Consider the following 14,870-nt stretch of genomic DNA (forward strand, 5'->3'; position numbering starts at 1 on the left):
GAGCTTATTCGTTGGAACTTAATGCCTACGACAGAGGGCTGTGCAGGGCGGGGTGCGGGATCCTCTCGTGGATGCACCGAGCAGCCCCGTCCCTCTGCGGTGGGCGCAGCCCCGTGCGTACGGTCCGACCCCGGCCCCGGCCCTGGGCGGCAGCTCGGGGTCCCCCGCCCGGGGTAGGGCCTCTCGCTTCTCGCACGGCGCTGCGTCGGCCGCCGGGGATGGAGAGAATCAGCAAACAAAGGAAAATCCCCATCCATGTGGCGGGCGGCGCGCTCAGACCCGCAGCGCTGACAGCAGAGGTGCCGCAGTGAATTATCAAACGCTATGAATGAGTTATGCTCGTCGTTCGACGGATTATGAGAAATTACGAGCGGGAAGGGGGCTGGGTTCGCGGCACCTGCCGTAGGGGCCGCTCGCCGCAGAACAGCCGGGGCTGCCCCGCGGCGCGGCTCCGAGATCGCTCCCCCCGCAGCCCCCGCTCCCGCCCCGCACGGCGGCGGAGGGCGCTGCGCAGCGGGGCGCGGTGGCAGCGGACCGGGGCCCTCCCATTGTTCGCGGCCGGGGGCGGGCCGTGCCGGGGGGGTCCGCCCTCCGCCGCCTCATTGGCGGCCCGCGAGCGCCGGTGCGTTAAATGGGGCGCTCGCCGCGGAGCGCTTCCCATTGACAAAAGCGCAGCGGCGGCGCGGGGTGGGGGCGGAGGAGCGGGGCCGGGGCGGGCGGGGGGCGGCCGGCGCCCATCGCCCATGGGGGCGCGGCGGGGGCTGCCGCAGGGCTGAGCCGCGGGGGCGGCATTGCGGGCAGGGAGCGCTGCGGCGCGGGGGCGGGCCGCGGGGCTCCGGCACCGCGCTCCCCGCACACACAGGCACACACACACTCACACTCACACACATTCACTCTCTTACGCCCCGCGCACGGCGACGCGCACACGCGGCGGTGCCCGCCCCTCTTCCCATCCCCGTCCATGGCGCTGAGGACGGCGGTCCCCCGCTCCGCACGTAAGTAAGCGGCTCCGCCGCCCCTTTGTGCCCGCAGGTGCACCTGCCCCCGCCGCTCTCGGCTCCCTACTGGAGGGTGGGGGGCGGGCAGGGCCGCTGCCGGTCCCGAGGCGGCTCCGGGAGCGGGTTGGACTGCCGGGCCGGGGCCCGCGGCGGTGCGTCAAGGCGCTGCGCTCTGCCTTCCATCCGCAGGTGGCCCCGGGGCGGCCCGGCGCGGACACGGAGGGCGGTGACTTCCCCAGCCCGGGCGCCGAGACCTCAGAGCCGATGGAAAGCGGCGGCGATGCCGGAGCGGCACCTCGGCGGGGAGGCGGCGGGTTCCCGGGCGCTGCCCAGCCCGGCGCTCCCACGGCTGCGGACGGCGGCGTGAGCATGGATGGGCCCGGCGGGAACGGGGCGGCCGCCGCTGCGGGGCCGGGAGCGCCCGCGCCGCCGCCCCGAGCGCCGTGCTCCAGGGACCCCAAAATGGTCCATCAGCGGTTCCTGCGGCGGAGCGTGGTGGACTCGGACCAGGAGGAGCCCGCGTTCGACCTTCCCGAGTCGGAGCATCAGAGGAAAATTATCCTGCTCCCCAAAACCAGGAGGATAATCGCGGAGAGGGCGAAGGCAGGGCACGGGGCGGTGGAGAAGGTGTGCCTGGAGGCTGAGCCCCCGGGGCCGCTGCAGGCGGGGCCGGCCCCCGGCGGTGCGGCGGGGCTCGAGGAGCAGAAGGAGGCCGGCAGGGATGCGGAGAGGAAGGAGGCGTCGGACGCGGCCAGGGAGCAGGGCAAGGCCAAGAAAGAGGAGCCCGAGGAGGAGGCTGACATGAAGGCGGTCGCCACCTCGCTGGATGGCAGGTTCCTCAAGTTTGATATTGAACTCGGGAGGGGATCCTTCAAAACGGTCTATAAGGGTCTGGACACGGAGACGTGGGTGGAAGTCGCTTGGTGTGAACTTCAGGTAAGCTCATTCTCTCGTATGGTTTCGGGTTTTTTCGTTTTATATGCCCCGGCGCTGAAGACAGCGTGCCGGTGTCATCCCCGGCAGCTCGGCTCTGAGCAGCCTTTATAGCCCCCACCGCTCGGTACCCAGCGTCTAACTATAGCGCAGTGCCCTCATTGGCTCCTCACCCACCACCTTATGCGCACTCCTCCCCGCATTAACCCCCTCTGTCCCGCACTGCCCGCGAGGAGCTGAGCCGAGCCCTGGCCTCGCATCCAGCTTTGGGGTTGCAGGTGCTGCGTTTGGCGGCGGGTCTGGGCTGGAAACGCTCAGTGTGTACACTGACTCCAGTGCATTTGCAAAAGCACGCTGTCCTTTCCTCAGGGATATGGGGCTGTGATGCTGTTCTGGTGATGGGGGGCTGTGCTGTCTCTCAGCCTTTCCTTGTCCCTTCCTCTCTCCTGACACTGGTACTTTGTGGGGCGTGCCTTAGGCTGTGCCTCTGTTAGGTGCTGTGAGCACGTATAGCGGTTGAGCTCTATGCCCCAATACATCTAAAAGTAAGGCTAAAAATAACAGCTCTGCTTTGGGCTTTTTGCAGTGAGGTCACTTGGTAATGCCTAGAGAGAAGATGCAGGTAGTGCCTCGTGCTGTTCTAGGATGTGGTTTTTAGCACTTATTTTGTAGTTCATATATGTTCTTGCTTCTGGATTTTTGTTTGTCGTGTTCACTACAGTGAGAATATATAAGTAGAATATTGTTTCTTTTATAAATCTTTCAGGGCCTGTTCCTCACCTCACTTCCGTTAATATCCATTTGGGTAGGACTTTGTGTGGGAAAACCTAAAATCTATATATTTTAATTTTTCCCTTGAGTTATTGCTTGGAGTTCCACCCCCGTGATTTGGGTGGGAATCAGACTGTTTGACTCCTAGTTCTGACCCTGGACCCTCTTGTTCCCAAGCTTCCTGCTGTGCGACAGTCTTATGGGCCATGGGAGAGTGTGAGCAGCATGGAAATCTGTGGTACACCACACTTATTCACACGTGAAGCTGCCTGTCTTATTAGGGCTGGCATAAACTCTTTATAAATTACCACCAGCCTGGTGGGATGGGCAGGGATGGATGTGCAGCCTCATCCCTATTCCCCAATGGCTTCCTTGTACAATGTGGTTGTGATTCACTGCAGCATTGCTCCCTGCTAGGAAGCACAGACAGCACTCTTCAGCCTTCACCACGGCTGCTCTCGTTGGTTGTCATTAGGCAGAGCTGCGAGGTGTGTGCACACCATGGCCACGATGTGGAGGAGGGGCTAGGCCCATTTCCACTTCCAGCAGTGGGGGTTGGGGTTCCAGGTGGGAAGGCTCTAGGATTGCCAAAAGGATTGAAGGGAGATCTCAGCCTCTGTTGTGCTGGGATGGGGGCTGGGAGGGCCTCATCTCTGGCTGCTGCTGGGGAATGAGCCCTGATGTGCGAGGCTTTTACTCCTGAAATTCATTTAGGGCAGTAATTCAGTTTCCCTCTGGGGGAATTTGTGTGTGCAGGAAAAGGCTGGGGCTGCTGAGCTGTCTGCTCTGACCGGTGCATGTGAGCTCTGTCACAACAGAGCCATCACACAGAGCAGGAATTCATTTTGCTGCCAGGTTTTCTCAGTATCCTCAGTAGGGGAATTAGAGTAGAGGTTTTCCAACATATTTTCCATAACAGAATAGCTTCAGTTACAGAGGACTGCCTGGTGCATGGGAGAGACTGTTCTATTACAGTTCACTGTTTGGGTCATTTAAAACAAAGGAGGAGACTGGGAAGGGAAGTTCTCAGTGCAGTGTGAAGTTTGACTGGTGACTGTTTTTCATATTACTCATTATGCTTTTTTAGGAGTTCTGAGCCCACTGTTTGTAGAGAAATCAGCTGTAGTAATTCCACCATGCCCACCTGTTTCGGTTACAGACTGCTTCAGCCTAAGCCAGGTCTTACTGCTGGGTAGTCTAAATGCAATGCACAGATTGGTTTAGGCCTCTAGCTGTAGAAATAACCTTTATTGTTAAGGCACTTGAGAGAAATGGGTGCAACTCACCAGAAGTGTTACAACTGTGGTGTCTCTTTAAAGATGGATGTTTTCCAGGTGTTCAGGTGATGCTGGAGGCTGGGTAGTGTGTGTGTGTGTGTGGGGGGGGGGGGGGGGGGGGGGTGAATTGTCTGCAGTGAGAATGTGCAGCTGGATGATATGATTCTGCCACTGGCATGTGAGGCCTTTGCCTCAGGGTTAATTGGAAGAAGGAAGCAGTTGGTAGGTGCAGCTCCGCATTGTCTGGAGCCTTTTAACTTGTTCAGCACTTACTTCAGCTGGGGATTCTTACTGTGTGCTTCAGAGTGCTGTGAAGGAACGGCCTCAGTCACAGCCTTTTGGATACCTCTTCTGTATGCTGCACTGTTTTGACATGCTTCTGTCTGTAGAAATGCTATGCTCAGATATACTTAACAGTAGGCTGAGGGGAGCCATGGCTGCTGAGCTGCTGAAGACAAAATGCCGTCCTTTACAGAATCACACAATTGGAGGACCTTTTTGCAGGAAAATTGCACAGTGTTGCTCTTTGTCTTTCCCTGCAGGTGCACACATGCCCCTTGTTTTTAGCTCTTGGACTCTAGAAGTGAGCAGTTGAGGTCCTGCACCGGCGTTAATCCCCTGCCCTGGCTCAGCAGTTCTTTCAGCCCAGTGGTACTGCTGCCTGGTGCCCGCCTCTTTTTGTCCATCTGTACAAAGGACTTGAGCCAGCCCTGTTCACTGCTTTTATTTCAGTGAAAGGATGGCTTTAGGGTTCAGAAGCAAAATCATGGCTAGGATTACAGCAGGATCCGAGTGATAACCAAGTGAAATCTGGGTTTTTTGGACCTGTCTGCGAAGACATGAAAGCTTTAGTCAGATTCTAGCGAGAAAATGAGTTTATTGTTCCTTCCTGAAACTGGAACTATTGGAATGGGATTAGTGTGCCTTGCAGTTTGGAAGGATTTGCATTCTAAGGTTGTCAACAGCTATAATTAATTTTAATTGGTGTCATACAATTGCTCTGTGGTGAGGCATCGGTAACAGTATTTCAAGTGTTGTACTCCTAAGTAAAATGTTAGGTCATGAATAAGGACTGCAGGCCTTTGCCAACCTGCTGTTGGCAAGCCAAATGTGCTTTTCTAGTTAGATAAATGGCTTCCAACATCCCCATCCTCCTCTCCTTTGGGAGCTCATGGGGAAGCTGCAGAATGGTCTCACACGGTGCTGTCTCAAGTGCAAAGTCCTCATTTTATGTCTCGGTTCCTTCTTCAGTGCTGAATACTGAGGTGCTCTGTGCAAGTGCTTTCTCCCTCTCCATGTGAAATTAGAAGTTAAGGTGCAAAATAGCTGACTGTGCAGAGCTACCAAACGCAGGGTGCTGAAATAGCCAAACACAAGCAGATGTGGCAGGGAGATTATATATATCTATTATATGTAATCACCCCTTAAGTATTCAGGAAATTTCTTTATGGATCAAGTATCATTCTGTACATTTTCACTGGTGTGGCAGTTTGCCTTTTATGATGTCCTTGCTGGCTGACAGCGTTCATCTGATGTCAGAAGAGTGGACTGTTACTATCCGGGCTGTTAATTTATTGGCTGGATGAACTTTGTAGTGTAAATGAACAGAATAATTTAGAGAACTTCTGTGGAGTTAGAAAGGAGGGAGAATTCATCGGGAAGCTTGAATCTGATATTACTGTGTGCTCATTAAGTTATCTCCAAGACCAATTTTGTCTACCCCAAGTCAGTTTTTGAGATGCTGCTTTTTAAGCTTAAACAATTGGTTTAGCTCTGCTTCACAGCAACAACATGAAAACGTGTCTGTATTACTGGTGTTTGTTAGTAGAGCTGTCTCCATGACATAGAGAAGCAGGAATAGGAACATGGTAGTGAACTATTAATAGACTGCTTCTCAAATTCACTATATGAAATGGAGTTGAGCCAGGCTTCAGATTCATTCCTTTGAATGAAATGAGACTACTTTCTTCTGCTTTTAGTGTGTTTTCCCTAAAGGTTGGCTGTATGCTCCCATAGTCCTGTTTAAGCTGTTCTCTGTAAATGTGTGTGGTCCCATTGCAGTAAAAGCCTGCAAATAAAATCAGCTCCTGGTGTAAAGGTTAATTCTGACCCCTTTGGTCATCTCTTGACTGCAGCTGTTGGGGGGGGAAGCTGGTTTTTGGAAGCTGTCATCTTAATGTTTGCAGTTGATACACAATCTGACTCGTGTGCGTCTAACATGCTTTTGTGGTCTGGTGGTTGCTTTGCTTTGTGGTTAGGGTGTAACAGAGGGCTGAAGTGAGAGCTCAGCAGTGCTGTTGGTGATGTGCTGAAAGAAGGATGGCAGCAGCATCAGCTGAGCTTCTGTTGCTGCCAAGACTTCTGTATGCTCTGATGTACCAGAGGCATGGTAGGGGTCTGGAGGTTGGATTGCTGGGTGTGAAGGGGCTGTGGTGGCGGTGTGGGTGGATCTGCATCCCAGGAGCACAGCTGGAGGGATGACTTTGGGGTAGGTGTTGAGAAGAGTTGCTGGATTGGAAGAAGTAAGTTTCTAGACTTGCCACATTTCACAGCTGTTTGCTATGAGCAGCAGGATACCAATCTACAGCTTCAGTAGGATCTGCAGCAGGCTTACAGTGGTGTTTTCAGGGTAAGTGTTGATGTGTGATACCCAAACAGCCTGTGGGTGTAAGAGCACAGCCAAGTGTGTGTTGTGTGAGATGTACGGGGCTTGGCACTGCTGTTGGAAGAGACATCTTCATTGCTTTGGATCAGGTGTGATTTATGCAAGTAATGCTTGGAGAATATCTGAGACAGTCATGCAGAAGCAGAACAGGTTTTCCAATTGCTTAAGTTTGTACATGTGGAATTGAAGTTATGTCTGGAAATGCATCATTTCCCTGAAGTGATGTTGGCCTACTGGAAGACAAGGATGCTGTCCTGATGAGACTTGATTTCAGCGTGCCCAAAACCTTGCTTGGCAAAGAGGAGGGAAATCAGTATTTTGTTGTTGTTTTTGTTTTTCCATGGAGCTGAGAAATCATGCAGTGAGGAACCACCTTCATTTCACATCTTACCACTTATCTGTGACTGAAATGGAGGAACCAAGTCCTTAATCCTCTATTAAGGTTGATCAGCTTAGATTGAGGTGTAAGTCAGTTGCCAATAAATTTCTACCGGAACTTCTCTAAATTGACATGGTTTTCTCCAGGCATGCCCAGCTAAATGGTGCATGATACCCATTCAGCTGAGATGCTGAAAGAAGAAAAGCAATGCAATTCTACTTAAGAATTGTTTTTGGAAGACACTCCATTTTTAGACTTGAAAGGACTTACCTGGGTTTCAACTCATGAAATTCCCAGTGTTGCTTTCTCAAAACATTTCTATAGCCCTCTACCAACTGCTGTATCTTGTGTAACCTGTCATAGCTGCAGCGTTATTCCAAGTAAGCACATTCATGGAGCTGATGAAACTTGTTCCTCCTTACTCCAGAATCTTCCATGTAACAGCACATACATTTTAATTCACATCACATGTTGCAGTCTACTCAGTCCAATTTTAATAAGTGATTTACTGGAAAATAATGAGGCTGGGCTGTGTTAATACATAGTAACTAGTAAGTAATACGGTGGTTATACATGCCATGGGAGTAACGGGTAAACTGAAGTGCTATGATATAGGAATATATGTCAATTGAACTACTAAGGAAGAAGTAGCATAAGACTAATGCCATCTGTTCTTCAGTTGTTTGCCACAGAGGGATACAGAACACTATTCATGAACTCTGAGGAAAACAGGCCAACGTGGGCTCGAGTAACACTTGCTTTTTTATTTTCTCCTTTGGCCTCTTCTTGTAAATGCAATCTGATCTTCATTCCAAATTTCTTCAAAGAAAACCAAATACACTTTAGGTAATCTTTGATCTTATTAAAAAGTCTCTTGGCATGCTTTAGCAGAGTTGATTTGGAATCAATGCCATTTTTGGTGAGGTAAGCAAACTTAAAACGGTGCTGAATCATAGCTTCTAAACAAGTCAGCTAATCCCCCTCCCCACCTAAAACATGTGCATTTCTCTGTTGCATGCTGGGTTCTGATTTTGGAGGTGGAAGCTGTGAATAGTAACTACCAAAGCTACCAGTTCTTTCTGAGATGCTCCAAGTCCTCTTTTAGACCAGCTCTCCTGAAAACTCTTCAGAAGACTTTTTATTTCATCTTAATCCAGAGCGGTTGTATTTGCATCTGTGTGGATGATAGCTGACTATTGCAGTTCTGCTCATGTTTTGAGGCATTGTCTTTTTTCATTAACTGTTTAGCCAAGTATGGACCTTTCTAATCTGTGGTTCTGAACAGAGCTCAGTGGTATTGCAGTCTCTGCAGGTATTAGCTGTGCTTGCCCAAATACCAGTCACTTTCTTTTGACTGCTTAAAGCTTTTTTTTTAAAGAGCAATCAGGCAGGGGAAGGTTAATAACTGCAACTATCTATCAAATAATGGCATCATTAAAACAAATGGCAATTGGCCACTTCATATGTTGAGAACTGAATTATTCTATACACAGAAGTATCAAATTGGTATTGCCCAAGACTGCTTCCGGAATGGATTTCTTTTCCTCTCTGCTGTGCGGTTCAAGAATTAAAATGACTGTGTTTATTCCAGATTTCTGTACAATAAGCAGCTTTTCAATGTTGCTTTTCCTGAGGCTGTCTGGATTTTTTCAGTTAGAGGAACATGTAGGGTGACCCGTTGTACTTGCCGGAGCTAATACAGCTGTGGTGGTTGACTGAGCAGAATCAATTTTGTCTGTTAAAATAGAAACAGTGCAGAAGGGAGGGGGAAATCACATTTCCAGATGTATCCAATTGCTGCAGACCAGCACAGCTCTTTGCTGAAATACTTGATATCTCGTTCCTGTAAAACAGAGTCAATACACTGCCATTATTCTCAGTTCTACTGATTAACTGAGGGAGATGGCCATGTTTATGTGGATTTTGACTTGCTTCTATTTAGTACTAGAACTTGCTTTGGGCATTAGCACAAGCATGGCTTTATTAGCAACAAAAGACTTGCTTTGACTCAGTTGCAGTAGGAAACTTATATTGCCTTCAGCTACTAATGGAGGATGAGAATGTGTTGTGCTATGGCAGCAGTGTGATTGCATTGAACACAGGTGGTTTGGGATGAATTTAGTGTTCGTGTATGTATATAGATTAGTAGAAGTAAAGGAAATACCCTGTTGCTTCATGCAGGTAGCTATGTATTAAGTGGGTTAATAAGAATGAGCTAGAAAGATCTCTTACAGCTCATCTGTCCTCCTGGCCAGGTTTCATTTCTATGTGTTGTTTTGGCATATGCTGCTGGAGTTGTAGCATCAGCCCTGCTGTTCTTCAGCTCCTTGTGTGAGTTGTACCAATTTCTTTCAACTTCTGTTGGCCTTAATGAGTTCAAATAGTCCTTGTGGCAGTTCAACGTGACCAAATCTTGTGAACTCCAGGGAATTCCAGCATGGAGAACTGGGACTGGAAAGGGGAAGAACCTCAGGAAGTAAGGAGTTCTTTTGCTGTTAATGTGAAGTTCTCATAGTGCTGCTGTAGGAGACAAAGGGATTTTCTGTAATTTCCTTGCCCTTTTTTATTTTAGTGGTAAAGCTTCTACTGTCAGTCTGCACATCCTCAGATGCACAGTGACCCTTGAACTGGACTAAAGTGAGCAGGAACTATAAATTCCCCTGGCTGCCAGTAGCTGCTGAGCCCATTGGTGTCAAGTAGCTGAGATCACTTTGCCTTTAAATAGAAATCTCACTTTGGAGCCTGCGTTTTTGGCCTGGCAGCTGTGCCCCACAGCAGCCATTCCTCCACCACAGCCCCAGGCCTCTTGCTATGGGGTGAGACCTGCCAGAGGGCTTCCATGTTTGCAGTCTGGCTCACCTCTCTGAGCATGGGAGTCTCCTGTCCTGGAGGAGGGGAGGCTGCAGCTGAGTCCCTCACCCTTCAGTCTTAAGGAAAAGCATGTTACCTTCAGTTCCCTGGCAGCTGCCGGGCTGGGTGGTGGAGCAGCACTGATTTCCAAAGAGCCTACTTGGCCTCGGGTCAATTTTATGCCTTGTTTTTATAGTCTCATGTTAAATTGAGCCAACTGGGATAGATTCCTACCTGACACAAGATACTCCTACAAAGGAACCCTGTGGTTTCCTCTATGCTGAAGACAACTCAGTGAATCCTTGTATGTGGAAGGGGATTAATCCCTCTTTTTGAACTGCAGAAAAAACAGGGGAAAAGACCTGCAGTGCTATCTGTGGTTATGTGTGTGTTAGTGGGTGGGAATAATAAAGAAATGAGTGCTTTGTGGGATTTCTTTCAGTGCTGTACCACTTGAATTCCTCTGCCCTTATCCCTGCAGCCTGGAGCGCTCTGCCCATGTCTGTACCCCTACTAGGAGCCATGCAGCAAAGCCACTGTGCAGTTCCCAGGGAAGGCTGCCTGTGCTGGGGGGGAGTGACAATAAATAACCCCAACTGCACAAGCCATGAGAAACAGCAAATACTTGAAAGCATTGATCTGTTGTCTGAGATGTGTACCTGTTTACTTGCCTTAATGGAGCCGGTGCTACAAGTTTGTAACCAGGGAGGCTACAAAATTATTGGAAACAGGCAATTCTGCCTCCCGGTGCGAAGTACAAAGCTTTGTTGATTAAAGTATGCGTATTTCTTTTAGAGCTATCTCTCAGGTGTTCTTTCCCTCCTTCAAAACAGGCTCTTGTTCACTGGCATGTGGGCTTCAAAGAACAGGCTCCCTCTAAATAGCTTTGTTTTGTGGCGGTGATCTCTTGTGCCTGAAATGAGATACTTGAGAAACAATGGAGTCTGTTTCCATTCGGAAGTAACCACTGCAAAGAAGGGGGCCGGGGATGTTTATCAACTTCTGCCGTACAAATACTTTTCTGTCCTCATTTTTTCTTTGTTTTTGTGTTGTTGCTGAGGGAGGGCTCGATGTATATGGAAAGTACTGCTCTGCGGTGTCTTTTGGCACGGGAGGATCGCTGACACTGCAGGTTCTGTGGCTGGGGAGACGAGCTTTGTAGGAAGAGGGCATAACAAAGTACTCAGCTTCCTGACCTGGGACCTGAAAATGAAATCGGTGTGGCTGCTAAATCCCGGATAATCCATGTGAGAGGTGTGACTGGTGCTGATCTGGTTCTGTTACAGCTAAGGGGAGGATTACAGGGTGACTCATCAGCTGGTTCCTGCCTTCCTCTGTGCGCCATTAAGGAGGATTCATTAAAAATGGATGGTGCTTCATGAAAACTTTCCAGTGGGCTCTTTTTATTTATTTATTTATTTTTTTTATGTGAGTTTAAGTCATCTTCCCTCTCATTTTTCCCTTTTGCTGCACTTCTGCCCACACTTCATACACAAGAAGTTAGTGGCAGCGTTGTGGTCTGCATCACCTCCTGCACTGCAGGTGGATGTGAGTGCACCTGGCCGTTTGTCAAATGAAATCATTCAATTCCTTGATTAATCCCTTAAAGTACTGTCTATTAGAACTAACAATCCCTCCAAAGCAGTTTCCTGGACAACTTCCCTGTGCAGCAGTGAGCACATAAATCAGCAGCAGCTTTTGGTGCTCTCAGGTGCTTCCCCACTGAGGGCTTCAGCTGAGACCCAGTGTCCCCAACTGCAACCTGTGGGGCTGGGATTTGCGTTGTGGGGCTTCAGGGCACCCACTGCCATTCTTAACCTCTGTGCTGTGATAACAGCCTGAAAGTAGCATCAGAGTTTGCAGAGGAGCAATGGAAAATGAAGTAGCAAACAGAGTGAAGAAGTGAGAAGGCATTTCATAACCTCTTGTGAGCTGCTAGCAGCTGATTAGCAGAGAGTGATAATTGCAGCTCCACTCATTCAGATGTTGCAATTAACTTGACAGTACATGTGATGTGCATGGTTGGTTAGTTGGGTTTTTAAAGGAAAAGGAAATCACAAAACTGATGCAGTGTGTGTTCTATGTATGCCAGAGCACTCACTGTCCTTGTTGTACTACCTCCCTTGTTGTATTACCACTGTATTTTTCAGAACTGAAGCTGAGGTATCTGTTAGAGAAAGGGGAAAAAAGCCATTAAAATGTTTCCAATATTCTGATTTATGTGGGTAGGAAGAGAGAACTCTATAATAATTTCCGATGAGTGGTGACCTTTGCACCTTAAGAGATGTAGAGCATATACTTGGAAATGGATTTCTGTGGGCTGATGGGAGTCATCTTGGAGTCCTTGGTTCCTAATCAAATGCATGCTCCCAGTGAAGCTGCTTCTTGCAGTTGTGTTACTGATAAGTTGCTTGTCAGGGGATTTTACAGCTACTGGGGTCATGCTTTTTCCTCAGTTTTTCCTTCACTGAGAGCAACAGAGGAATTTCTTTCCCTTTTATATCAATTTTCCTGACCATTGGATGTCACTTTGGTAGGCCCTGTCACTGGCAGTTCCCTCGCTGCCCTGGGCTGGCTGTGGATGAGGATAAGGAGGGTGGCAGTGCCAAAGCCTGGGGTGCTGCTGATGGGTTGCAGTTTGGGGAAGTGCTGCTGTGGAGCAGCCAGCTGCATTGCTGCCTGCTTCATTCTGTGGGCACGTACATTATTTTCAGCATCGTAGAGATGGATTGTTTTGCATTTCATATGTTGGATGCGATAGAATGCTTCTCATCTGTTCTGAAGTAACTCCCAGCCTGGGTGAATGAAGTGAAACCCACTCGTTGCTTATTGCTACTGCATCAGTTCTGAAAAGGTCCATTTTTCCTTCACCTCTGTGCAGTTGTGTATATATTTTTCTCAGGATGCGTACATAGAGGTCGGCATTGACTGTAGTCTGTGGCAAAGCAGTCTGTTTAATTGCCTGAATGGAAAAATGGGAGGACCGGTTTATCTAGAAGATGTTAAACATGCTGAAACGTTAATTACTCTCAGAAGTCTAAGACAGTGAGATGAAAAATCATTAATGAAGCCTGTACACCTGTTTTAATGGATTCATTAAGAAAAAAGAGCTGCATACTCCTTCTAAAATGCTCATATACCAACCAGAGGAGTGCTGAAGTTTTAAAACTGCTGAGCCATGGCTTATTATACGTGTGTTGCAACAGGCCTGACACTCAAGCTGTTTAATGCTCTGTGTTTTGAAATGCAGGAGCATTCCTAGAGCAGCGGTTTTTATTCTTATATTTGCCCAATATTGCCATGCAAACTTGATTTGAAAATAATTCTCTGTGCTGATAGTGATGTGATGAAAGCAGGGCTTTGGAATAGTACTTATCTTGTGAGATTAAAATACCTGTGTAAGTGGACAATTTTTTATCGGAGAGATAATAAAGGTGATGATACATGGTGCACAGCAGCAGGATATAGGTCTGTTGTAGGACTATAATCTACACAATGGCAAAGCAGAGTACTTGTAAATAAATAGAAGCATCTAAGCACATCTCTTCCCACGTTTAAATATGTACCTAAATATACATATTTAGATAAACATATCTAGAATAACCATTTCAGCTGATTGACTTCTCCTTAATCCAAGATGTGCTGGTGAAAGCGTGTGCTCCAATGTTTCATTTCTTTTCTTCTTCAATCCAGTAATTCTTTCTTTCTGTTTTACAGAACGTTATGTTAGTGATCTGTCTTCATTTTATAGCGCTAAGCCTTATTAAGTAGGTAACGTGATGTATCTAGCAACAATACTAATAGATTGGAGTATCCATTAAGTAATGTTTGTTTCCGCTTGTTCTAAATAGCCTTTCTCCTACCTGTTGAGTTGCTTCTTGCTTTCATAGCAACAATTTAGTGTTTGGGTGCTTTATCTTTGCCCATTGCATAGCTGGGATGGATGTGAGTTACGCACAATAGCATTAATAAAGAGAAAACAAGTTTGCCAGGTGAGATAAATACAAGATTCTATAATTCTCGATGCCCTCTTTAAATTTAGCTGCAGTTAGATGAGATATCACAAGAAGTGTTTTTTGTTAAAGGACCCTTTAAAGTAGGCGGGTTTTTAAAATAAATGGCAGCATGTGACTGCAGTGGTGTAGAATATGAAATGTACTTCTGGCAGGCAGAGTGTATCTAAATGACTTTAAGAAGTCTTCTTTATGTTGTGAATTCTCGTGCTCTTGCTTTAAAAAGTACTTGGAATGGGTTGGGTGGGTTGATGGCTCACTTGCAACTACTTTACAAGTTCTGCCTTGGGGTGACAGAAGGCTTTCTGTTACAAACATTTTAACTGCCTCTTTACAATGCAGCTGATACCTCAGCTTCTTGAGTAAGATTGTGCCCATCACATCTAATGATGTCTTAAGATGCCAGAGAGTTGATCCTTTGAATGAGATCGGGGCTCTGAGGCTGGCTGTGCTAAAACCTTTGTTTCACTGGGGTCAATGAATTGTTCTGTCTTCTTGTTTTGAGAAAATCTGAAAATATGTTAAGGCTTAATCTTCAGTAAATCACCTCATAACTTAAAAGCTTTTCTTTGACTTAAAAAATGCTGTGGGCTTGTTTGTTTGTTTTTTCATAAGGAAATCCATGTTAGGTTCGGATGTTCCAACCAATGAGTTGTTTGTGAGCGCTGGCCATTGGGCAGGTGCTGGCACAACTAATTTGGCTTCCTTCAGCAAGAAGTCCTTTGCTGAACACATAGCAACCTCTTTGAAGATACCTAGAATTTCACTACAGATATTTGGAGGCTCTTTGAGTTCCAACTTTTACATTTCTAGCCTTTTTAAAATATATATATAAAGTCTATTTGCAGGAAATCTGATCGTATTGCTTTCGAGAGAGTTAGTAGAAAACAAGAGCTCTTTGAGAACTTGGTCATCTGCAGCTTGATTAAAAACCAAGCTTTCATCAAAATAAAAGGCTCAACAGAGTATGCTGAGAGCAATTAA

General features: G+C 47.7%; 1 protein-coding gene across 13 annotated transcripts in view; it reads left to right on the forward strand.

Moving 5' to 3' along the window:
- The first annotated feature begins 734 nt into the window (after nt 1-734).
- WNK2 (WNK lysine deficient protein kinase 2) overlaps nt 735-14,870 on the forward strand; it is a 98,765-nt gene continuing 84,629 nt past the window's right edge. For all 13 annotated transcript variants that reach the window (XM_072347728.1, XM_072347730.1, XM_072347732.1 and 10 more), the window contains exons 1-2: nt 735-995; nt 1,188-1,934. In XM_072347728.1, the coding sequence (XP_072203829.1) occupies nt 1,263-1,934 (672 nt within the window). In that variant the 5' untranslated portion in view covers nt 735-995; nt 1,188-1,262. The remainder of the gene's footprint in view (nt 996-1,187; nt 1,935-14,870) is intronic.

Source organism: Excalfactoria chinensis, chromosome 12, assembly GCF_039878825.1.
Source record: "Excalfactoria chinensis isolate bCotChi1 chromosome 12, bCotChi1.hap2, whole genome shotgun sequence".
NCBI lineage: Eukaryota > Metazoa > Chordata > Aves > Galliformes > Phasianidae > Excalfactoria > Excalfactoria chinensis.